Consider the following 25,782-nt stretch of genomic DNA (forward strand, 5'->3'; position numbering starts at 1 on the left):
ATCCCTATTCCAGTCACCTCTCTGGCCTCTGCAGAAAGCAGGCAAACCCTGGCAGATGACAGCGGACTATTATAAACTTAACCAGATAGTAACCTTAATTGTTGCTGCCATGCTGAATGTGGTATCTTCCCTAAACACAGCCTCTGGCAGTTACAATGTGACTGTTGATCTGACAAACATGTTCTTCTCAATCCCCAAAAGCAGTTCACATTTATCTGGAAAGGATAATAGTCCACATTCACTTTCTTGCTCCAAACCTATGTCAGCTCTCTTGCTCTGTCACAGAGTAATCTATAGACCCTTTGATCATCTGCCCTTTCCAGAGAACAACACTGCGCAAGAATGATGGCTTCATGCTAGTGGTCCTAGTGAGCAGGAAAAGGAAAGCACCTTAGATGCCCCAATAAGACATAAGTGTTCTATGGGGTGGGAAATAAACTCCATGAAGATTCAGGGACTTGCCATGACAGAGAAATTTTTAGTAGCTCAACAGTCTTGGGCAGCAGTTCCCAACCTTTTTGGCATCACAGACCAGTTTTGTGCAAGATGGTTGCGGGGGTGGGGGAGACAGGCAGCGGAGCTCAGGAGAGCCTTGCTTGGGACCTGATTCCTAATAGGCCATGGAGCGGTACCAGTCTATGGCCCAGGGTTGGGGACCCTTGATCTAGGGTATGCAGAACCCCCCATCTAAGGTAAACAACAAGTTTCACACTAGCACTCCTATCATTGAGAAACAGCTACAGTGGCTAATGGATTTTGGAGGAGGCAATATGCTAGAGCACAAATGCAGCTCTGGTCCATTTACCTGATGGCTTGGGAGGCTGCCAGTTCTATTTGGGGCACAGGGCAAGAGAAAGTGCTGCAGCAGGTTCAATCTTCTGTGCAAGTTACCTTAACACTACAGCATATTACCTAAAAGATCTGTGGGTCATAAGGATGCTGTGCAGCATCTCTGGAAAATTCTACAAGCAGAGTCGCAGCCTTAGAGTTCTGGAGCAAGACCATGCCTTCTGTGGCAAAGAACAACTCATCATTTGAAAAACAGATCCTGGCATGCTGCAGGGACCTAGTAGAGAATACCATATTTTGCCATGTATAATGTGCACCCATTTTTTGTGCACATTACACACAGGATTATTATACCCATGGTATGTAATCATTATACCCAGGCATAATACGTATCCTTATTTTTCTGTCAAAAATGTGGGCAAAAAAGTATGCATTATACATGGCAAAATATGGTAATTGCTTGACCTTAGGATACCATGAGTGGTGAGCTGAACAGTAAACCCTCAGAAGATATTCATGTCCTAATCCCAGGAACCTATGAATACTACCTTCCATGGCAAAAAGGACTTTGCAGGCGTGATTAAGTCATGGATCTTGAGATGGGGAGATTATCCTGGATTACTTAAGTAGGCCTGAAATGGAATCACATGCATCCTTATGAGGGGGAAGCAGAGGGCAGTCTGACAGCACACAGGAGGGGAAAAGGTAATGTAACCATGGAGGCAGAGATTGAAGTAATGCAGTGACAGAAGGGAATGTGGCATGTACCAGAACCTGAAAGCAGGTCAGTTAAGCTAAAGATTAAGGGGCGGAGGGGTGTGGCTGAATGTGAGGTTATCAAGGTCAAATAGACCTTGCCAACAGTAGTTAGAAATATTTAGCTGGAAGGAGCAGACAATTTGACCAACAGAAACCCATTAGGGTGGTGTGTGTGTGTGTGTGTGTGTCCTCAGATAAAAAGTATCCTTAGATAATAAGAACATAAGAATTCTGGAGGTAGGAGGGATTTGTTTAGCGGCTCAATGATGTCAGGACCAACAGAAAGCCCTTTTTCCTCACAGCTGAGTCCAGCTCTGTGCCTCATGATCAAGCCAAAGGCAGAAAGAATGAAAAAGGGACAAAATTTGCGGCAATTGTCTTTTTTTAAGGATTTTATGTATTTATGTATTTATTTATAGACTGGGTTGGGGGGGCGGGGAGAAAGAAAGGGAGAGAATCATCAATGTGTGGTTGCCTGTCATGCCCCCTACTGGGGACCTGGCCTGCAACCCCAGGCATGTGCCCTGACTGGGAATGGAACTGGTGGTCCTTTGGTTCACAGGCTGGCACTCAATTCACTGAGCCACACCAGCCAGGGTGGCAACTGTCTTTTATCAGGAAAAGAAAACCTTTCCCAGAAACCTCCCAGCAGACTTCTGCTTAAGTCTTACTAGACACAACTATGTCACCAGGCCACTCCTAGCTGCCAGGGAAACTGGAAGACCAACTGTTTAACTTTTCTAGATTCTTTAGGAGAAATGGAAAAGGAAGAAGGAAAGTGGGAGTGGGTGTTGAGTTAGTAAGTTCACAGTGATCTTGCAGGTGTAGGGCAGGGGAGGGTAACAACTGTGTGGTTGGTGTCATTCTCTGAATGGATAATATTGAAAGATCATGAGTTCAGTTTTGGATATATTGAGTTTAAGGTGTTCAGTAAACTGAATAATGACCTCCAAAAATATCTGTGTCCTAATCCCTGGAACCTATGAATATCACCTTCCACGGCAAAAGAAACTTTACAGGTGTGATTAAGTTGAATATTTTGAGATGGGGACATTATCTTGAATTATCCATGTGACCCCTAGGGGCAATCACAACTATCCTTTTAAGAGAGATGCAGAGGGAGATTTGGGTCCAGGAAAGTAAAAGATGTGACAATAGAAACCAGAGGTTAGAGGCCAAGGAAGGCAGCCTATTTCTAAAAGCCAAAAAGTAAAAGATTGTCCCCTCAGAGCCTCCAGAAGAAACCAACCCTAATGGCACCCTGACTTTAGCCTTAGTGAGACTAATTTTAGACTTCTGACCTTCAGAACTGTAAGAGAATAAATTTGTGATGTTTCGAGATTGTACTTTAAGTCTGTGGTAATGTTCTAATAGCAGTAGGAAACAAAAATGTAAGGTGTCTTTAAAACACCTAAGAGATGTCAGGTAGGCTGTTGGACTTAGGGTCTAGAGTGAAAGAAGACTTACCTTGAGACATAAATTTGAGTGTCATATTCACGTGGTTGGCATTTGAAATTGTGGGAAGACATAAGCTCATATGGGGAGAGTGACGCTGCCTACTACCCGCTGTGCATCTTTCAAGATGGTACTCAACTTCTCTGAAACATTATTTATTGAACATTTATTCTGTGATGATATCATATCAAGCAATTTACATGCATCCTCATTTAATTCTCACAACCGCTTTATGAGGTAGACACCACTTTTATCTCCTATTTACAAAAAAAGAAGAACGATGTTAAGAGAGATTTGTCATTTGTCCAAAATCAGAGAGTACATGAGTTAAACAAGACTTAACTCATCAATGACATGATCCAGGAGTGTGTTAGGCCTACTGAATCAGAATCTACATTTTAACAAGACCCCCAAGTTATCTGTACAGTAAGTATAAGCACTAGACTCTAGCCTGCCTCCAGAACGGGCTCCATCACTTGGGGAGGTGCTGCACCAAAACCCTAGCTCAGAGTTGTAAAAGCACAGAGAGTTTTTCACCTCTGCATCTTTGCTCATGCCATTCTCTACCTGAAGCTCATCTCCTGTTGTAGCTCTCACTAGAACGCTGTCTCCTCCTCCAGCAAGGTAAAGTCTCTAGGAGAGATAGTTCTCCATCGCACTGGTATTGATACCCCAACGCCGGTCAAAATTAAGACCCGGAGCAGTACAAGTCTGCTCCGGGTCTTACTACTTGTACTTAAGAATGAAGTAACGGAGTGGGTGGAAGAAGGGGGAGGCAAAAAGAAAAAAAAATAGTGAAGTAATAAATGAAACTTAACTGGTCGCCGTCGAGACCCGCTCAGGCGAACCGCGAGCCACACTAAGTCGGGAGTGAGGCCAGACAGTAAAATGACACTGAGCGGGAGGTTTAAACGCCGGAACGCTGGCCTCCCGGGGCGGGGCAGCTTAGCGCGTGCGCACAGCCCGGGGCGCCGGCTCAGACGGCCTTCCCCGCATGCGCGGGAGCCCGGATGCGGACCAAGTTGGTAGAAGGCGAGGGTCTCGGCAGTAATGGCGGCACTGGGTTTTGCAGCGAGTGGTGGCAACTGGTTTTCGGCATTGGTGCTCGGGGTGACTCTTCTCAAATGCCTTCTCATCCCCACCTAGTAAGGGGTCTACACGGTCAGGGGCTGGGCAAGGAGGCTCGCGGTCGGTCAGGGCGGGAGAGAAAAGTGTGGATGACCCCGAGTGTGAGAAGGAAAGGCAACTTGGAAGTCGTGTAGTCGCTGCTCAGCTTTTGCTAAGCTTCACAGTCCACTCATTGATTGTTATTTGAATTTAGAACTAGTTCTTAGCCCTGGATGTATGGGTTCCGGCCAGGCCTTGTCTTTTAATGTTTCTGAGCCTCAGGGTCCTCATTCTTAATATGCAGATTAAGAACACACACCTCCACTATTCATTCAGCTAGTGTTTTATCTGTTTCCTACTGTGTTAGGCACTGTTCTTAAGTCCTGAAGATGCAATGCAGAGGAAGACACTTCCAGTTTTTTGCACGGGTGGAGTTGGTGGAGGCAAACATGAAAGTTTCAGGTTGTGACTACGGGGCAAGGCTTTCCTTCTCTTTTAGGAGGCGATGTTTTGAGTTAAAATCCGACGACTGAAAAAGAATAAGCAATGTGAAAATCAGTTTAGGCATAGGAAAGAACAAGTGCAAAGGCCATGTGAGGAACAGAAAGTGGCCATTGTGGTCCAAGAGCAATAAGTGAGGAGGTGAGTGGCACAGGATGATGTAGGCAGTGGTCAGATAACACAAGGTGAGACTGCAGTATGAAAAACGGATGCAGGGCCAAGACTGAGTGTGGAAACCAGTCAGGAAGCATCCACCGAGTGGTAATGTGTACATAGTGGGTACTCGATATTTATTACATTCGCTTCCATCTTATGTTCATCCTTGCTAATTCTCCCTTGACTTTTCCCCTCATTTCTTTTTTCCCTTTCCTCCCTGGTTAGGGTTTGGTTTACTGGTATCCTTTGGTTCAATTTCTTGATGACCTGCCTTTGTTGATTTGAGTAGGGAAGATTTGTATGTGTAGAATGTCCATCTATACTGATGCATATTTGTAATTTACATAAGCAATAAAATGTACATGTAGGTTCAGCAAAATGACTTAATAGGGACCTGGGAAAAGAAGGGGTTGATCACTTGGACCTTCTGCATAACTGAAAGCAAATAAACATCTTTCCATTTGTTTAAAAACAAATTAGAAAAATCCAAAATGTAGGAAATTCCTTTCAAGCCAATCAAAGAGACTTCTTTTAACTGTAAGTTTGTGCATATAAGGTGATGTTTCTTGCTTTTGTTACTTCAGCCTAGAAATGTGTCTTCAGGGTTGTTACTTTGAATACTGCTCTTAATACTGATCCAGGATTAAGAACATATGTAATTGTAGTTGATACTCTACTTCTCAAACTGAAAACCCCTGGGATGTAAGATAGAAGCTATAGGATAAATGTAACTGTATTAAACAAAAAATGTATACCAACTGCTTTATTATGTACTAGTTACTGTGGCTAGGCACTAGAGGGAAAGACAAAATGGATGTGGCCTTTAACCCTCTAAAGGGTATAGTTTAATGAGAATAACAGTTCTAGAAACAGATCAATGCAAGTATGTAATTACATAATCATAAATGTGTTAAGTGTTATGAAAAGAGTAGGATCCGATAAGGGGACTAACAAGGGGGACTTACTTTAGATTGGGTGTCAGGAAGGGCTCAAAGCACTGACACAATTGGAGGCGTGAAGACACACCCAATACCTGTCTTTTGGTAAACGTGTGCATTTCTGTTGACTCTACTATATGTACCTAGAAATGAAATTGCTAGGCCACTAGATCAGTTTTGAATATTGAGATTTTGAAGAATCTTTAAGAAATTCAGGTGACATTTGTCAGTAGGAAGTTCGTCAGCAGGAAGTTGAAGATGTCTGTCTCTATAATTCAGGAAGAGACTGAGGTTGTATATTGTGATTTGGGAATCATCATTATACAATTGATAGTGGAAGTAATAAGTGTGAATAAGATTGTCCAGTAAGTTGCGTTAAACTAGGTTTACCTAGGAGAACATAAACACATAATATTCATCAGTTTTGGTGAATGTTCGAATGGAGAGCAGTGAAAGAGACTTAGAAGGAGTTGACTAGGAAACTGAGAAGAGGGTTGTCACTGGGGAAAGGTTGTGTAAAACTTGGAAAGTATAAATCGGGTTTTGCTGTGGGACTTGTTGACATTGGTGAGTGGTTAATTCAACAAGAATGTATTGACCTGATCCATGCATCAAGTGCTGTTCTAGATGTGGAGAGGAGGTACAGCAGTGAACAAAAAAAAAATTGTACTAAAGAGGGGAGAAGAGTAGCAGAACATGCCACTCTAAAATATGCCTCTTTGGCATAAGGGTTATTTTGGACTGATGATCTTGAGAAACTGCAGGCACAGGAGAAACTCTGAAAACAGTAGAAGTTACCCTTTAGTAAGGGAAATTTACATTAGAAGGGGAGCCTGTATCAGAAAGAGAGCTATAACAGAAATCACTTTTTCACCTGAGAGACTTGTCTGCCTAGCAGGGCAACCTGGGTTTACAAAACATTTGTTCTTACCTTCTCATGAATTGCCTTTTTGCCTTTGAAGACCCAGATCCCTACCCCTTCACTCAGCTGAGGATGGTATATAAGGCTCAATTATCTGGTGCCTTTTGAGTATCATATTTTTTTTTTCATATCTTTTGGATCTGGTGTATATACCTCATTAATTAAAATTGGCTTTTTTGCCATGACTGGTGTGGCTCAGTGGGTTAGGCATCATCTTGCACATTGGAAGGCGTGGGTTGGGGACATGCAACAGGCAACCGATAGATGTTTCTCTTCCTCTCTCTAAAAAGAAATTTTTTTGATCCTTAAAAAAATTTAATTGGCTTTTTTCTTCTGTTAATCTGTCTTAAGTCAATTTAATTCTTAGACCAGCCACAGAACCTAGGAGGTAATAAGGGGAAATTTTTCCCCCCCTACAGGGGAGATGCTTGAGTATATTCATACACAGTGAGGGGGAAAACAGGAAACAGAGATTTTGGCAACATGGGAAAACAAGTCAGGAGCCTTTTCCCACCTTTATTATCTAATGAACTCCTACTCACCCTTGATAATCCATCCAGCTTGTATATGAGGGCTTTTCCAGTAATGAATCTTATTAGAAGTCTTTGTGAACAAGAGTTAGCTTGGAGTCTTCTTTAAGAAAATGTATGGGCTTTTGTTCAGCCCTTTAGTTTTACTTTTTTAAAGATTTTATTTATTTATTTATTTATTTATTTATTTATGTTTAGGGAAGGGAGGGAGAAAGAGAAGGAAACATCAATGTGTGGTTGCCTCTCACAGGCCCCCAACTGGGGACCTGGCCCACAACCCAGGCATGTGCCCTGATTGGAAATCAAACCGGTGACCCTTTGGTTTGCAGGCCTGTGCTCAGTCCACTGAGCCACACCAGCCAGGGCTGGTAAGCCCTTTAGATAACTCTGAAACCCTTTTCACTTGAAGTTTCCCAACTTTTCCAAAAGGAGGTCTGGCTTCCAGATTAATGAGGTTTTTCAGGATTGCGTATTGCCTCTTAGTTTCTTTAAAAAATGGTGAGCTGTCATTATGTAGGGGTGTAGGTCCATTAAAAACATTATGTAGAAATGTGAAATGTTAGAAATGTGAAATTGGTAAATGTTACAGAGTTTCATTTTATTCATCTGATTGTCAAATAGCCATTCCACAGATTTTGAAGTACACCGAAACTGGCTTGCTATCACTCACAGTTTGCCAATATCACAGTGGTATTATGAAGTAAGTTTTAACTTTCACCTTTTTTGTGTTTTGGTTTTTTCAGGATGATGTATGAAATCATAAAGTATTATAGATGTTAAAACAGTTTTCCATGTGATCATAGGTCAAATAAATCTTTATAAAAAGCATGTTCTTTCCTCAGTTCTGTCCTCTAGCACTGTTAGGGAGTCCCTTCAAAAAGAGTTTCCCAAACAGTAAATTGGTAATTATAATATTTGTCACATGCTTTTTGAAAGCACATTGGATTGGGACAATAAAAAATTGGTTCTAGGCCTGTCTCTGCCACAGTATGTTTCATTTGTCCAAGCCTTAGTTTCTCATCTGGCAAATGAGGATTTAGGATGAATTATCTCTATGGTCCTGTCTCTTCCTAATGTTGTGCAATTTATGAGAAAAGGAATAATCAAAGGTGATATGTAGGCATCTGGTGATACACAAATCATTCTCTTCTATTATTTATAAAAACCAGGTCTGTATTTTTATTTCTGGTAGAATTATTAAACTGCATATGATACTCATTTTACATAGGAAAATTAAGTATCTGAGACAGAACTTAAACCCAAGATAGCACTATGTCATAATTGAGTTTATTATTATAAGGTTTGAGATTAATTTCTTTTGAGCTATAGTTGACTAAAGAAATTGACGATCATACCTAGGATATGGGTTCTAATGTTCTGCTCAGTGTTAACATAGAAGTTACTCTATTTGTGGCATATTTTAAGTGCAGTTTCATGTGCTTTTTTAAAAACCTGAGAATCTTCACACCCCCTTTGTTTACTCAGTTACTTAGGATATGTTCTACTTTCAATTTTTACTACAGGCAACTTCAGAGTGGACCTTGGACTACCCCCCTTTTTTTGCATGGTTTGAGTATGCCTTGTCACATGTTGCCAAATATTTTGATGAAGAGATGCTGAATGTCCATAATCTGAATTATAACAGCTCAAAGACCATTCTTTTCCAGAGATTTTCCGTCATCTTCACAGATGCACTCTTTGTGTATGCTGTGCATGAGTAAGTCTGAGAATGTCATTTTGTGTGGAGGGTGTTGAGAAAATAATTATATTATGAACTTTACAACTCACTTGGGGGAAACAAAGTTCATATAATAGCAAATTTTAGAACAGTCCAAAACCATGTTGTTGTGTTTTAAACTGCCCAGGGTCTACCTGAATTTTATGGAAGAAAATGGGGGAGAAGGTGGGGCTATAAGGCAGAGGTAGAACAAGTGATTGAGTGTGGCGAAAGGTAGTCCCAAGCAGAGTTCCAAGACCATTTCTCCCGCCCAGATGGCTCCATGTGCTTCTCTTTCCTTCCTTGCAGCAGGCCCCCCAAGGCTTCCATGACCCACCCTACACACTCACGTACACATGTGCATTGTGCCTGACTACCAATGGGGCTTCCATCCTAGTGAACTCAAGAAATCTTATAGAATGCTTTTAGTTATCTTCTGAATTCTTCCATCATGAACACTCTACTAATGTTACATTCCTATTTTATATTATTGTTTTGTATCTTTTACCTATAAATTAATATTAAGTAGTTAAATACACATAAATAGAATATTTTGCACAATGGCTTCCAAGTAGTAAGTTTTTGGTTAATGTTGTTTTCTATTTTGTCATGATACTGAAGTCTACTGTTATGCTTGTGACAGCACTAACTGGTGTCCATTCAGTGACCCTGGTCATACGTAGATCGTATCTGTGTGTGAGGCCCTCTAGACTACACCCTCACCCCATTTGGGAAAGAGTCCCTTGGGAATGTTTTGACCCCTGCTTATTTTCATGGAGTAACTCCTATTTGACACCCTAACTTTCAATCTGTTTATGACCTCACAAGAGTTGGAAGGAAAGGTGATTTGTAATGTACTTCTTTCAACTCAATTATTTGAATTCAAGTTCCTAGGGAAGAGGCAGAAGGAGAGAGTGAGTAGAATTCAAGTCCATCTTCAGTGTAGAGAGGGCAGTTAAGTAAGGTAAAAGTCATTGAAATCTATGTGCTGGTTCCCAGAACCAGGCACTGTGTATGAATTAGTAACTTACTTAATTTTCTTGATTACCGTGTAAGGTCCCTATTTCTAAGGAAACAGGCTCCTTGGGGGGAAAGCAGGCATCTTTTACAGCTTTTTAATTGCATCTTTATTGTGTCTCTTTTTTTTGTTGTATAGAATATGCCAATACTCAAGTGAAACACATTTTTTAAAAATATTACTAGACTAACACATCCTCATTATAAAATTTTGGAAAACAGAAAAGCACGTAACACGCACAAAGTAAAAATGACCTGTACCCTCCACTTAGAGCTGTCGCTATCAGCAGTCTGGTGCCTGTTATTTCAGCCTCTTTTCTGTGTCTGAATTAATCTCTATAAAACAAGAATGGGATCAGCTGATATTGTCATTTATAGTATGTATCTTTCTACCTTTAAATAACATACATTTTTACAAAGGGTTTTTTAAATTATTTGGACCTTAAATTATTCAGACAATCAGGAGGTACAAGTTCCTGGCTCTTTTTCCCCTCTGCCACCCCCTCCTAAACTCTGGAAGCTCTATTCTTCACGTGGCTGGCGTGATGGTATATAATGTAGAGCACTACATCATCCTGGTCTGCATTTTTCACCCTTAAGGGCTGAAATAGTGTGTGCCCTTTCAATTTTCAAAACCCTTACTTTTGGGGTTTTGATAGCAGGGATTTTGTTGTTGTTGTATTGGGGTTGGGTTTTCTTTTCTTTTCTTTTTTTATTGAGTGTAAAGACTTTGTTTCAAAGCAGCATAGCTGAGAAAGAGACATGGAACCATCTCTGAGGTCTTTGTTTCTACTATCCCCTTTTAAAGCAGTCAGAAATGGCACGGACAGCTTCGTGAGGAAGGGCTAGTAAATGCACCAGAGTGTGCTACAGTGTACCTTGTAGAAGCAGTGTGATGTTCTACTGAAGATCAAAGTTGTTTATGATTCTTTCCTGGTTTTTCAATGTAGGTGCTGTAAGTGCATTGATGGGAAAAAAGCAAGTAAAGAACTTACAGAGAAACCAAAGTTTATTCTATCAGTATTACTGCTGTGGAACTTTGGGTTGTTAATTGTGGACCGTATCCTTGATGTATTAAATTCTATTCCCTTATTCTATTATATATTATAAGATTAATTTTTTCTCTAATGGTGATTCTGATACATGAGCTACTTTGGACATGCACATGGGGTGGGTGTGGGTTCCCACAACCGTAGTCTTCCCAACTTCACTGGACTCTGTTAGAGAACTTTGTCCCTGATAACTTAGTGGTAATATGCAAGAACCAGTTAAACCAAAAGTAAAGCAACATACTAGGATTTGTTAACTGTCTGTAGATTAATCTAACACATAGTTATTAAATAGTTTTATAGCACATTATTCTAATGCCTTTTATAGGAAAGGGCATATCATAGTGTTGCATTTGGGAACAGACAGGTAGGTCTCCATGCTTTTCTGCCAGCTTGGCTGACCACGAATTAACAAGCAGAGTTCTAAAACCCTAATAATAGAAGCCTAAGTTTAAGTTTGACCTGGACTCAGGTCCTAGTTATGTCATCAGAGTAGCTTTCGGCTGTGACTAGGTTAATGTCTCTGAGCTCAAACTCCCTTACAGGTTCATTGTGAGGCTTAATGAATAAGGTTGTACACGTACTATAAACAGTGGGGTGCTATATGCTGGTGGTCCTCATTAGCTGTTAGGTCCCTTCCTATTTTGTCCCTAATTCTAAAAAACAAAACAAAAAATTTTTCCCTTTACCAGCTGGGTCTTTAAGATAAAAAACATGGGAAAGTTTTCTGGTTTTCTTCTTTAATATAAATCTTAAAGTAAGTTTGTCCAGGGTATATGACTTTACAGAAAACACATTATGAAAAGTCCAAACTGAAAGAAATATTTTTGTCTTTACCTATTAAGAAAGCATTTGCAATTTTTAAACTCAGTTTATTGGTACAGTTCATTATGAATCTGGTATCCTTTGTTGTCTTTCCTTGACCTGTCTTCAGATATTCATTTCCAGTACAACGGCTTTTTGTTCGGATTAATGCTGCTCTCCATTGCACGGTTATTTCAGGTAAATACAAAATAGGCTAATTAGATTTTCCCCCCTTAAGTTTGTTTTTTAGCTTATAAAGGCTACAGGGTAGTGAATGATGGGTAAATTTGACTGTTTGAGTTACCAAGTGCAATAACAACTTTTACTGAGTATTTTTCACAAATTCCATATTTGCTCTTTAAAATAAGTATTATTTATTTTTAGAGAAAGGAGAGGGGAGAGAAACAACAATGGATTGCCTCATGCCCACCACCAGCGGGGCATGCACTCTGACCAGGCATTGTACTAGAGACCTTCCGGTTTGTAGGACTCCTCTCAACCCACTGAGCAGCACCAGTCAGGGCACACATTCTGTCTTCTCTCTTGACAGTTTTCTTCATTTTACAGATGAAAAAATGTATTCTAAAAACTTTAGAGTATGGCAGTCCTGAAGTGCACTTGAGATTCTACACTTGGTTGGGATCATTTATCTAGAAATGAAATCTTCAGCAGTTTTTACAATGTCATTACTATTATGGTGGGGCTTTACCATCAGAAGCCCATAGTATAGTGTCATGAAAGGTATGGGATTTGGAACCGAAGACCTGGGTTGAAATCCTGACTAACCCTATTCAGGGGATCCCAGCCTCCAGGCTGTGGATGGATACAGGTCGGGGCCTATTAGGAACCAGGCCACATAGCACGTGGTGAGCACTTGAATCATCCTGAAACCATCCTCCTTCCTGTGCCCCCAAACCACCCCCCACCCCCAGTCCGTGGAAAAACTGTCTTCCACGAAATGGGTCCCTGGTACCAAAAAAAGTTGGGGACAGCTGTATGTGACTCAAACGGGTTACTGAAGTGCATTTTCTGCTCCAGGTTAGGTTCATTTTATATAACATTTTATTGAACAAACCTTGCGACTACTGGGTTGGCCAAAAAGTTCATTTAGTTTTTTTCCATATGATGGCTCTAGTAGCACTTAGTTGTCTTTAACTTCATTTGAAACAATTTTGTTAGATGATATTGTGACAGCTGTCATCTCAGCACGCATTTTTTTTAAAAACCTTACCAAAATTTGTGAATTACTGTGCAGCCATTTTAATATTGAAAATGAAAGAAAATATGCAACATTTTAGGCATATTATACTTTATTATTTCAAGAAAGGTAAAAATGGAACTGAAATGCAAAAAAGTGAGTTTTGCAGTGTGTGGAGAAGGTACTGTGATTGATCAAACATGTCAAAAGTGGTTTACTAGTAACCACTAGTAGTTACTAGTGGTTTACTAGTGGTGCCAAGTTTCTTGGCACTGTTGACATTTTGGCTAAATAATTCTCTGCCATGGGGCTGTCTTATGCATTGGAAGATGTTTAGCAGCACCCCTGGCCTCAACCCACTAGAAGCCAATAGCAGGAGATAGCTGACATACTCACAATATCCAAATCAATAAAGTTATTGGTGAAAATGAAAAATGTGCTTTTTATTTTACAGAAAACACTGAATAGACTTTTTGGCCAACCCAGCATTTTGTGAAGTTGCCATAATTATTAGTCTCCTTTTTATAGAGGGAGAAATCAGAAATCCAGATTTTTAGGTCACCCCTCTGTAGACTGAATCAGAACCACTGGGATTGTGCTTTAGGAATCTCCAGGGAATTTTAATAAGGTGCTGGGTCTGGGAACCATTAACCCGGTGCAAGTCATTTAATCCTCTCAGCCTCTGTTTTCTCAACCTTAAAATGAAATTTACCCCTTGTTATATTTTTATTTGTTAAATGGGGTTACCTACCTCACAGGGACTTTGGAAAGATCACATTTGATAATCTGTCTTAAAGTTATTTGTCAATTACAAGTGTCTGAATAAGTTTTTAACCATAAAAAAAACACACAGAACTGGGAACGTAACTGGTGTTCAATAAATGGTTGTTGAACAAATGAAAAGTGTAGCTATAGAGAACCAGCTAGACCTTCTCTGAATCTTAAATTATAAAATTGGTGAAGAGAGATCTGGGACCATCTCACTGTTCTTCCCTATTATTCCCAACTCATCTATTCCAGACCACACCTGATGAGACAAGTGAGAGAAGGAACCTGGCCTTCCAGGGTCCCTCTGACAGTTTCCCTTGCTGAACCCCAGGACGTTATCTCATTTGATCCTTCCAGAATTCCTGGGAGGTAGGTAGAACTCACACTTCTGTAGTTGTAGTCAACTTGGGTGTTTCTCTTTTTAATCAGAATACCTTTAGTTCTCTTAGGTAGTTCGTTAGGATCAAGTACTGCCCTTCATGCCTTCAGCCTGATCATGCTATATGTTACCTGACCTGTAATACAAGGTTTAAATAATATTTTGGTGGCATAGCATTATAAGTATTCATTGAAGCTCTCACTCCTCGCCTCCAGAAATCAACTCCAGCTATTGTAAAACTTTGTAAGGGGTGAGGGCAATTTAATTCTCTGGGCTTCGGTTCCTGAGGGAGAATTTGCAGTGCGTTGTCAGGGTGATGTGTCCTGTGCCTCAGCGTCAGGCTTAGAACTGAATAAATATTTGTTGAAATAAGAAATTTATGAACCCGCTAGACTCAGTATAAAAGCTAGCTGGAATTACTTGCCTGTATTCACCTTATAGTGCATGTAGAATACTCGCCTGAATTTTTAAACATTTTTATCTTAGAAAATTTAAATCACACACAGAAGTAAAGAAAATAGCATAGTGTTCTACACATATGCACACACAAAGGATTACTTTGGAATGCATCTCAGACATGTTTCATTTGTTAAGTATTTCAGAATATATCTTTAAAAATATGTATTTTTAAATAATTTTACACTTTATTTTCCTCACAGTGCCTTATGATCTGGTATGTGATGCCTAGTTGTCTGAGATGGGGAAATTATAAAAATCTTGTACTCTTTTTTTTTAAGATTTTACTTATTTATTTCCAAAGAGGGAAGGGAAGGAGAAAGAGAGAGAGAAACATCAATGTGTGGTTGCTGGGGGCCGTGGCGTGCAACCCAGGCATGTGCCCTGACTGGGAATCGAACCTGCGATGCCTTGGTTCGCAGCCTGCGTTCAATCCATTGAACTATGCCAGCCAGGGCAAAATCTTGTACTTTTAATTTTCTGTATTATGTCAGTGTGCAAGAACAATTAAAAGGATTTAATTTTAACATCTTTAAAATATGTTTTTTTTTAATTGTGGTAAAATACACAACATAAAATGTACTACCTTACTCATTTTTAGACAGTTCAGTAATGTTAAGTACATTCACATTGTGCAACCATCTCTGGTATTCTGTATTGTTTAACATATTTATTGAAATAATTTTAGATTTACAGAAAGGTTACAGAGATAGTACAGATAGTTCCTGTATCCTTTGCCCATTTCCCCTCATGTCGCCATCTTATATAACTGGTATGTTTATCAGACTGAGAAACTAATTTTGATACTTGGATTTAATGTCCTTTTTCTGTTCCAGGATCCAATCCAGGACACTACATTGCTGCATTTAATTTACCCTGAATTTTAAAGTGATGTTTCCCTTTTAAATCTCCCAGAAAAGGCACGTGGAAGGAGCATTTCTCTTTGCTGTTCTCCTACATCTCAAGCACATCTACCTCTATGTAGCCCCTGCCTACGGTGTATACCTGCTGCGATCTCACTGCTTCACTGCCAACAAACCAGGCAAGTGTTAGTGAGAGCGGCAACTCTTGTACTCCATCGGGTTGGCCAGAAAGTCCGTTTAATTTTTCCTGTAAAATAAAAGACACATTTTTCATTTTCACCAATAACTTTATTGACTTGGATATTTTGATATGTCAGCTCTCTCCCACGTGGCATAACATTGTTCTCAATTAATGTCTCGATTTGATCACTATCAACTTCATCTGGTCTACCCAACCATGGAGCATCATCCAGTGAGAAATCTCTGGCACAAAACTTTGTTAACCACTTTTGACACATTCGATCAATTATAGCTCCTTCTCCACACACTGCACAAATCTGTGGCATTTCAGTTGCATTTTTACCTTTCTTGAAATAATAAAGCATAACACACCAAAAATGTTGCATATTTTCTTCCATCTTCAATATTAAATGGCTGCACAGTAATTAACTAGTTTCAATAAGTTTCTTAAAAAGTATGCACTGATATGACAGTTGTCACAATACCATCTAACAAAATTGTGTCGAATGAAGTTAACGACAACTAAATGTTACTAGAACCATCATACAGAGAAAAAAAACTAACCTTTTGGCCAACTCCATATTTTTTCTTGATGTGGTGGCTTGCTTGGTGAGGTTACATGAAGCACAACAGATACCTCTCAGCTATTCATGCTATAACCCCTGACCCATTCTGACTTTTCTCTGCTCTTGCCACATCATAAAGATTGATTGGTGTATTATCAGGGGATCCTTCCAGTTTCGGCACATAGTCCATATACGTTACGGTTTTCCATGCTCCTGTTTAATGAGAATGTTTCTTTTTTGTAGATGGGTCCGTTCGATGGAACAGTTTCAGTTATGCCCGATTTATTTCCCTGGGACTGATTGTTTTTCTAGTTTCTGCTCTTTCGTTGGGTCCTTTCCTAGCCTTGGTAAGCCTTTTCTTTTTTATAAAGTAATACATGGTTTTTGTGTTGTTTAGAAAGACAGAATAAATTTAAAATATAAAATAGGCAAAACTAGTCCTTTTTTACAGCTCTTCAGTATGACTCTCTGAACACAGGAATGGCATTCCTTGAGTCATTTCTTTGCACATTCAAATACGTATGTGTGTGTGTTCATATGTTTAACTGTGTGTCTTGCACACAGTCATTGTAATCTGCAGACTCTGTACTTGCTGCCTTGCCTGCTTGCTGAACTCTCTTTATAACCTCAAAACTTGACGCACTTCCACAGTCATTCACTGACAGCATTCTAAAGTGCCTAGAATGTTAGAAATGTTCAGCAAATATATTTTTCCTTCTTCCCTCACCCTGAATTCGGCCAATTAATTTTAATTTGTGCTAGAACTAGAAAGCAATGTGTCTTGTACAGTCTTCCCTGCTGTTGCCTTCTCTTCAGGAGACTTAGATAAGCTGCAGTCTTTCTCCTTTGTGCCTCATAAATGCTTCCCTTATTATACTGATATTATAATAGTATTGGATGGTATTCAAAGTACTTTTGTGTGTCTTGTCGCTGGACGGATCAGCAGGTTAGACAGAAGAGGTTCTGTGAACTGCTCAAGATGACAGTCTTTACTTGAAGGAATAAAGACTGGAACTCAGACCTCATAATTATCTATGCACTGTGCTAAAGACAGTTCTCTTGTTGAATTTGGAAAAGATTGATCACTGTTTAATCTCTTTTCAACAGAACCAACTGCCTCAAGTCTTCTCCCGGCTCTTCCCGTTCAAACGGGGCCTCTGCCATGCGTACTGGGCTCCAAACTTCTGGGCTTTGTACAGTGCTTTGGATAAAGTGCTGTCTGTCATCGGTATGGTAGCAAGCTTTCTCATTCAGACTCTGAACATTGAAAGGGCTTACCCCATTCAGAAGTGAAAAAATTTGCTGTGTATTTTGAATGAGGTTGAATGCTTGTTCCCCAGCCTTGCATTTCAGCTGTCAGAATGAACAGGGGGTGGTTCTTCTAGGGAGTCTTCAGTGCCGTGAACAGACTGTGTCTTATGAAAGCTCTTAGTGGCAATAAGGTTGTTGATCCTTTCCTTGTGGAAAAAAATTAAATATTTAGACATTTTTAAAAGTAGTTTTTGCCATAAATAAAACACTCTTCAGTAGTCAATCCTACTTTTAAACTTAAATATGGGGAGAAGCTGGCCCGAAGAGTATGTAAGTTGTGACTCTTTAAGTAAAACCAGTACGGGAAATGATAGCCATGCACTTCAGCATGAGATGAGCAGAAATGGAAAATCTGGGCTATGTTTTTAAGTTTGGATTGTGATGAGAAGTAATTTATACCTGAGATGGTTCTACTGAAAATAACTCACGGTCTTCATTTGTGAGTACAGCCTAACTGTATGGGAAGTGGCAGGGTTGAGTGGAGGGTATGGAAACGTTTTCTGTAGTGGGCTAGTTAACAGATACTTTAGGCTTTGCAGACCACATAGATGTCTTATTTGTTTGTTTGTTTGTTTACAACCTATTCAATGTAAAAAAAAAACATTCAGAGTTTCGGGGCTGTGCCAAAACAGGTCACTGGCTGGATTTGGCCCTCGGGCTGGAGTTTATCGACTCCTCATCTAGGATCTAGAATCTGATACTTTGGTTGGGGCCCACCTGCATAAATTGCTGGCTGCAAGGCACTGTGCAAGTCATTTAATTCCTCTAGTTTTGCCTTCTTCGCTGTAATAAGGAGATAATAGTATTTATTTCCATGAAGCATGTAGTGTGAAACAAATTCAGCAATAGAGAAGTGCTGTGTTGTCAGCAGCAGAGGCTCTGCAACTAGACAGAACTGGCGTCAGTTCCACTACTCACTAGTTGGTGGCTTTGGGCAGGTTACCCCATTCTGTGTGCCTCAGGGCCTCAAAGTAATGGCTGTAAATCCCTGGCACATTATATGTGCTTAATGCATCGAGGCTGTTGTTACTGGTTTTGGAAAGTACTTGTAGGAAATCCTAATTTGGTCCCATCTTTCATCCATTGTGAATCTAGTTTTGATATACATGGCACTCTTAAAAAGTAGTTTCTTAACATACTTCAAAAAAGCTTTAAACAACTAGCATGGGGTAAGGTACAAGGGTCACTTGCCTTGTCTGAGTCAGGAAACTCCTGATTTCGGGTATCTGTCTTAAAGCTGTCTTAGTGGAAAGTCTGTGGCAGATGAGGCAAGTATGTTTCAGGGAGGTTGTGGTTAGCTTTGAGAGAGAATCATTAGGCTGAAGGAAAAGCGAAGAGGGGGATGACTAGACAATATTTTGGTAGTATGTACCATTCCCACATTTCATTGATTTGTAGCAACATTATGCAGGGCTCTGTCTCAGACTACCCCTGACCGTCCTATCAGCTGCTTTGGGATGGGGCTTGCATCATCGTCCTCAGACTTAGATAATTTAATAAGCATTTCTTGAACTCCAATGTGCTGGGGACAGGAATGAATTACTCATCGTTCCAGCCTTTAAGGAACCCCCAGTACAGTAGAGGAAATGAGTATGTCAGCAGATACAGTGTAGTGTGGTAAGCAGTAGAGACATGTGCAAGGTACACCTGGCCCACAACAAAGTCAGCTTTATTTCTTGATTTAGGAGCTTTCTCAGATGAGAGAATTGGGAGTTAACTTTGCAAAGTGAGTAGGCTATTCTAAACAAAGGGAATTGCCCATACAAAGGGACGTAAGTGTTGAGAGTGGTATGTCAGGTCACTGTGGCCACGTCACCTTTAACAACATGGAGGAGCTGAGGCTGGTGAGGCAGGAAGGGGCCCGGTTGTGGAAGATACTGTGTGCCGTGCTTAGGATGCGGACTTGGCCCTGGAGGCAGTGGACAGTTCAGAGCTGGGCTGTGACTCGGTCAGTCCTGTATTTCAGAAAGCTCACTTCATTTTAGGGGTGGGAGCAGATTGCTCTTCATGCCGCCTGCCAGCAAGGCCCCTGTTAAACTGCACAGATTTCCAGTTCCAGTTCAGACAGCTCTTGCATGGTGTAATCTCAGAACCGGCAGCATTTTAGGTAGAATAACACAGAATTGAGTTAGTGAAATCTTAACTTTGAACTAGTTATAGTTCAAAGATGTCGTAGCTTATTATTTTTTTCTCAAGAAATTGATTGGTAAAATATGGCACATCATTGATCAAAACAAAACAAAATGTCTACTTACTGTGTAGGTTTAAAATTGAAACTTCTTGATCCCAACAAGATCCCTAAGGCCTCAATGACAAGTGGTTTGGTTCAGCAGTTCCAACACACGGTCCTGCCCTCAGTGACGCCCTTGGCCACCCTCCTCTGCACTCTGATCGCCATAGCGGTAAGAATTCACCAGTAGTACTCATTTCTTGAGTTTTCTCTGCTTCACTTCTGTGTGGTTAAATTTCAACTTTCGAGTTTTTTCAGCCATAGCCTAAGTTCCCAGGGCTGTGACCCCACTGCAGATTGAGGCACTGCCTAGCACTTCTTAGAGCACAGGTGGCAAACACACGGCCCTCCACCTTGTGTTATCCAGACCATCACCTTGTTTTTCTACCTGGCGGCAGCTCTGAGCTCTCACTTAACTGTTAAGGAGTAGTTGCATATATATAGTCCTAAAATTACATTCAGCCCTTTGAAGGCAACCGTGAAGCTGATGTGGCCCTCGGTGAAAATGAAAGTTTGACACCCCTGTCTTAGAGTGACTTCAAACACTGTAAAGAAGGATGGCCAGTGGGATGAAGAAAAAGAAAAGCCCCCGGAGAAGGGAGCACCGGCCACCTGGTGGAGAAGGAGGAGGACGTTTGTAGTGGGGACATCTGAGGTTTATGTTGTTGTTTCCATCCATGGCTTGCTGAGCAGAAATCCAGAGCTGTCTGGGACTGCATTGACATAGATGAGGAGAAAGTCAGTGTTGGCTCTTTGAGCATCAGGTAGGAATCTGAGTCGGATGCTGTTAGAGGCTTTATTTGTATTGTTTGTTAGTAATTCTGATGCCTTTGATTCCAGGCATAATTTTAGTAGAATTCAATAGAAATAACTCAATCCTACCTATAATTACACTCAACTTTAATTTTGACTTCTGAATGATTGAGCCTACTGTCAAGACACCTGACCCCACTGAATCACGCGACAGGACCAGTGGGGAATTAGGTTCTGTGGCCTCCTGGTTCAGGTGCTCTGAGGTACAACTTCCCACTAACACCTCAGACCTGTAAGCTGCTTACAGAGGCCACAGATTTATTGTAAATTATACTCCAGCCCACAAAGCTAGGTGTTTGTTTATCAATGTGGTAAAATCTAATTATTATTAGCCCCAAAATATCTATGAACTTTTGTAGTTTGACCTATAGGTTCAGTGACTATTAATTAATTATGAAGATGTAAGGGGTTATACTGGATATCTTTGAACTTAATATCATTTCTTACTAATTTTAATGAATTATATACCTAAATGGCTTTTTTTGCACAGTTAATTTTCAGTGGACTGTTTACAAAGTGATGAATCACATCAGTTTAATGGAGAATAGTCTTATGATCTGTTTTTCAGCGATGGTGCAAACTGTATTCACCTGAACTGTGAATGCCTATTCCGTGATGCCTATTTCAAATGATACTGAAGTTTCATCTTTGCCTGTTGTTTCTAGCCCTCTATTTTCTGTCTTTGGTTTAAACCCCAAGGGCCCAGAGGCTTTCTCCGATGTCTCATCCTTTGTGCCTTGAGCTCCTTCATGTTTGGGTGGCACGTCCATGAGAAAGCCATCCTCCTAGCGGTTCTCCCAATGAGGTAAGCTCAGTCAGTCGGCATTTCTGGAGTATTTCAATGTGGTTCTATTGTTTTCTGTTTGATGTCCGTTCTTGACATGTTCAGTGGGATGGCGAGTGCCAAGATGTGCAGGCACAGGTATGTACTAAGACAGGACAGGGATGCTTAACTTTGGATCCTTGCAACCTGTGAAGGTTCTAAGGTATACAAAATTGGACATATTGGTCCTGCACATTTTGGTGTAAGTGGTACTGCAGTGATTAAGCACCGTGACCCCAGGCTGTTAGATCTGGATATTGAGTGGCAGCATAGTGGGAAAAAAGTGTGGGCTTTGGTGTCATCACATCCAAGAAAGTAAGGTCCACTGTTCCTTGTTAAGTGTTGTTAGTTAAGGAAAGGATTGAATCCGTTGTGCAACAATCCCTGACATAGATACAGCATTCAGGTTTTTCAGAACTGTGATTTTGAGGGGATTTGTTTTCTTTTTGTGCTCTTCTGAGCCTCACAACAACCTTGAAGATAATTAGAATAAATGAATATCATCTCCTCTCTTAACATCTGCAGCAACTGGGGCTCAGAGAGTTTAAATGACTTATTCAAAGTCACACAGCCAGTAAGCAGCAGAGTAGGACTTAAACCTGAATCTTATGATCTTTACACTGTGCCATACTAAAAATGCATTTTAAATGGAGTAGTGTCCATTTTGTATATAAGGAAAACCCAGCAGATAGATAGATGGTAGTAGAATTTGCATTTTTCCTTGAGATTTTTTTAAGTCCTGAGAGAAATCATTTAGGCTCTGAAAGAACCATAGGCAAATTGGTCAGGCCAGTATATGGCTTGTCTGGGATCATTTAACAACTTGGAGTTTCCAAATTAAAAAATAGAGCAAAATTTCTAATGTCTTTAGTTACAGTTTTTATTGAACACCAGCAGGCTCAGGGCATTGTCCGAGAGCAGAGCTGTAGGGTTGGAAATTAAACTGCCAAGCTCTGTTTCCTGGCTACCCACCACCAGGCCACTCCCAGCCCTGCAGTAGTCCTTTCTTGGAAGCAGGCAGTTAGTTACACAAGGCAGCTAGATTCTTTTTTTTGAGTATCCTCCGATGCAGTGTGTTACATCCTCCTATCAACTGCTTGAAGTTTCCCGCTAAAAAATTAATGTTCTCAATTGAATTTGACTTGTAGCAAAGAGTACTGTGTTATATTATGCTTAAGCTAGTTCTAGAAATGATAATAGAGGCAGTTTATTTGAGCTATTTGCAGATGTAAGTTTTATTTGTTGTTTCAAGGAGTTTATTATGAATTTTTTTTTATTTTTAGCCTTCTGTCTGTGGGAAAAGCAAGAGATGCGTCAATTTTTCTGATTCTGACCACAGCAGGACACTATTCCCTCTTCCCTCTGCTCTTCACTGCACCAGGTAAACAGCGTCCTTTCGAGCGGCAGATTTGATTGCCATGCCCTTTTCCACAGAGCCTGGAGATCAATTCTGTCTGATTTAAACAACTGTCAAGTCTCTTAGAAGGAGAGAGCTCATCTATTCTCTTAAGTAAAACCCACAATCTGTCCCTGGCTCTCAGTGTCTTCAGATGTCAAACAAACGCACAGTTGAGCTCAAAAAGCATTACTAGCGCTATGTAGTGGTGTCAGTGTGTTTGTAGTGTCTGGAATCTCGAAGGCCTTTCTCTTATCAACTAAATTGTCACCTGTATTTGTTTTTCTTCTTTTAACAGAACTTCCCATTAAAATCTTACTCATGTTACTATTTACCACCTACAGTATTTCCTCACTGAAGACTCTATTCAGGTAATACAAAAAACACATTTAAAGTTATATTTAATCTTGTGAAACGTTTGCTCTTAAATGTGTAATGAGCCTTTTAAAAATTATTTTTAATAACAGTAATATAACATTATAGAAAATTAGGAAATGGAGACATTACCCATAATCCCATTACTCTGACGTGCCAACCAAAGATAGATCATATCTTTAGTTTGGGGGAATATTTGAGGAGGGACTACCCGGCTTATAAAACCTGTATGAGAACCTGCCCTGGCCCATGTGGCTCACTTGGTTGGAGTGTCATCTGGTAAACTGAAAGGTCGTGGGTTTGATTCCTGGTGGCATGTGCCTAGGTTGCGGGTTTGGTCTCCGGTTGGGGCACATATGTGAAGCAACCAATCAATATTTCTCTTTTTCTCTCTCTCTCTCTCTATTCCTGCCCCCACCCACCCCCGACCACCTACTCCATCCCTTCCTCTTTCTCTGGAATTTTTTTTTAAACCTTATATAAGAAGTAAAAAATGGAATGTAAAATATGCATTATGTGTGAGTCAAAATTTTTACATATCTTAGAATTACAGATGGAATAGAATCATGGAAGGAATGCTTTTCTTTTCTAAACTTTTTGTAATATGTGTATAATTTTTTAGTATTTTCTTATGGTTTGTATCTGAATGTGTTCATAAAACTTTATATATTTACTTGTTTCAAAACTCAGTTATAACAGTATGACCCAGCAATTCCACTCTTAGATGTATACACAGAATAATTGAAAACAGGTTCTAAAACAGGTACTTGTACACCAGTGTTCATTAAGGTGTTATTCACAGCAGCCAAAAGGTGAAAAGAACCCAAGTGTCCATCCACAAGTGAATGAATAAACAAAAGTGTGTGTGTGTCTGTGTGTGAATACTTTTCAGCCAGAAAGAGGAATGAAGTTCTGATGTATATTCTACAATACAGATGAACCTTGAAAACTTAGGCTAAGTGAAATGAGCCAGAGACAGAAGGAGTCTAGAATGGGCAAATTCAGAGACAGAGTGGGTTAGTGGTTATGGGAACAGGGGTGTGGGGAAATGGGCAGTTACTGCTTAATGTTTCCAGAGATTCCCTTAGGGGTGATGAAAATGTTTTGACGTTTTTTTGTTTATTTTTGGTTTGGGGTTTTTGTGCATGTGTGATGAAAATGCTTTGAAAATAGATAGTGGTAATGGTTGTACAACTTTGTCAGTATGCTCAATGCTACTGGATTATATACTTAAAAAATGGTAAAAAATAAAATAGCAAATTTTATGTTTTTTTACCAAAACAAAAAATTGTATGTTGTTGCCAGGTTCTTATTTTAACATCACTTCATCTAGCCCTCTTTCCTCTTCCAAATACGTAGCCACAGTAATTCTCTCTCAGAACTTCAGCTAAGTGACAGCGTAAGTGGATGATGATTGGGTGCATTTGGGTTGTTGAGGTAACGTAATGGTCTGTCATTACCGTTTTTCTAAATGTGAAATTCAATGCACTCTTGCCTCTGGCTTTGGCTGTGCCGCTTGTCAGGACAGCACAGATGGGAAGCTTTAGCTGAGAAATGTTTGCAAAACCAGAGTGACTCATCTAAACCAGACCTTTCTCTCCTTTTTCTGCAGGAAAGAAAAACCTCTTTTTAATTGGATGGAAACTTTCTACCTCCTTGGCCTGGGGCCTCTGGAAGTCTTCTGTGAATTTGTATTCCCTTTCACCTCCTGGAAGCTGAAGTACTCCTTTCTCCCTTTGCTACTGACCTCAGCGTATTGTGCAGTGGGCATCGCATACGCTTGGTTCAAACTGTATCTTTCAGCATTGACTGACCCTCCTGCTGGCAAGACAAGGAAGCAATGAATAAAGGAACTGCTTGGGTAAATTCCAAGCAATTATTTCATGGGATGTTAATCAGAACTTAAAGAAAGTGCTGGTGGCATGAACCATTCAGTAGAGCTGTTTGAGGACCATTCTTCCAGGCTTGGCCTCTCCCAGCCTAGCAACCTGATGGTCACCATGGTGAGAAGCCAGGCTCCTCCAAAAGCAGCAAAACACATCTGAAAAAAATCTCACCCTGCCCCGTCAGCATTGCCAAGCCTTTTCAGGTTGCTGCGCGTGCGCCAGGCAAGCAGGGAAATCTGGTCGACGGCAGGATTTTTGTAGCCTGTGATCATTGCTGTTAGGCTATAAAGTGCAATTAGAATCATGTGCTAAGGGAGATATAAATAAAATACCACTTTTTATTTCTGCATAAAAATTTTTTGGTTCATTACCAGTTTGTACATCTTCCTAGTGGTATGCACACAAGCAGACAGTGTACTGTCCCTGTTCTGTACACCTTCTTCCAGATTTTTTTTTCTTTTGGAATTATGTAATGACTATACTCACAGAGCTTGGGGGGTACTTAATAAATGGCTTGGTTGTCAGCCAGGATTATAAACCACATCTACTCTTACACTGAGTTAAGGATATCTGGTACAATTCATCTATTTTAATAGCGAGCACTGCAGTTTTGGTAAGACTGCCGTTTCTCAGACTTTCTTCACGTAGGCAGACCTAAATGGTTTTAGCAGTTTAGCAGCCTGGTCGTGTCTCACCCTTCCTTAAGCATACTTCATACACACTTTCTACCCAGTTTGCCTGATATCTGCTGTACATTCAAATTCAGCCAACATTTATCTAGTTGACATTAGGAA

The 25,782-nt window shown here is 40.3% G+C and overlaps 1 protein-coding gene across 6 annotated transcripts; it reads left to right on the forward strand.

The window, feature by feature from the left end:
• The first annotated feature begins 1,511 nt into the window (after nt 1-1,511).
• On the forward strand, nt 1,512-25,358 carry ALG8 (ALG8 alpha-1,3-glucosyltransferase). 6 transcript variants are annotated; one of them, XM_036028758.1, is made up of 13 exons: nt 1,512-1,573; nt 7,779-7,857; nt 8,681-8,874; nt 10,842-10,951; nt 11,875-11,942; nt 15,461-15,587; nt 16,398-16,501; nt 17,262-17,382; nt 19,728-19,867; nt 21,174-21,313; nt 22,615-22,712; nt 23,026-23,098; nt 24,715-25,358. In XM_036028758.1, the coding sequence occupies exons 1-13, from the start codon at nt 1,545-1,547 to the stop codon at nt 24,944-24,946; spliced, it is 1,515 nt and encodes a 504-aa protein (XP_035884651.1). In that variant the 5' UTR covers nt 1,512-1,544; the 3' UTR covers nt 24,947-25,358. The 6 variants fall into 6 exon arrangements, with proteins under 6 accessions (XP_035884651.1, XP_028372520.1, XP_035884652.1 ...); XM_028516719.2 differs by lacking the exon at nt 1,512-1,573 and adding an exon at nt 3,988-4,148; XM_036028760.1 differs by lacking the exon at nt 1,512-1,573 and adding an exon at nt 3,998-4,113.
• Nucleotides 25,359-25,782: the final 424 nt, after the last annotated feature.

This window comes from Phyllostomus discolor, chromosome 6, assembly GCF_004126475.2.
Source record: "Phyllostomus discolor isolate MPI-MPIP mPhyDis1 chromosome 6, mPhyDis1.pri.v3, whole genome shotgun sequence".
NCBI classification, from domain to species: Eukaryota; Metazoa; Chordata; class Mammalia; order Chiroptera; family Phyllostomidae; genus Phyllostomus; species Phyllostomus discolor.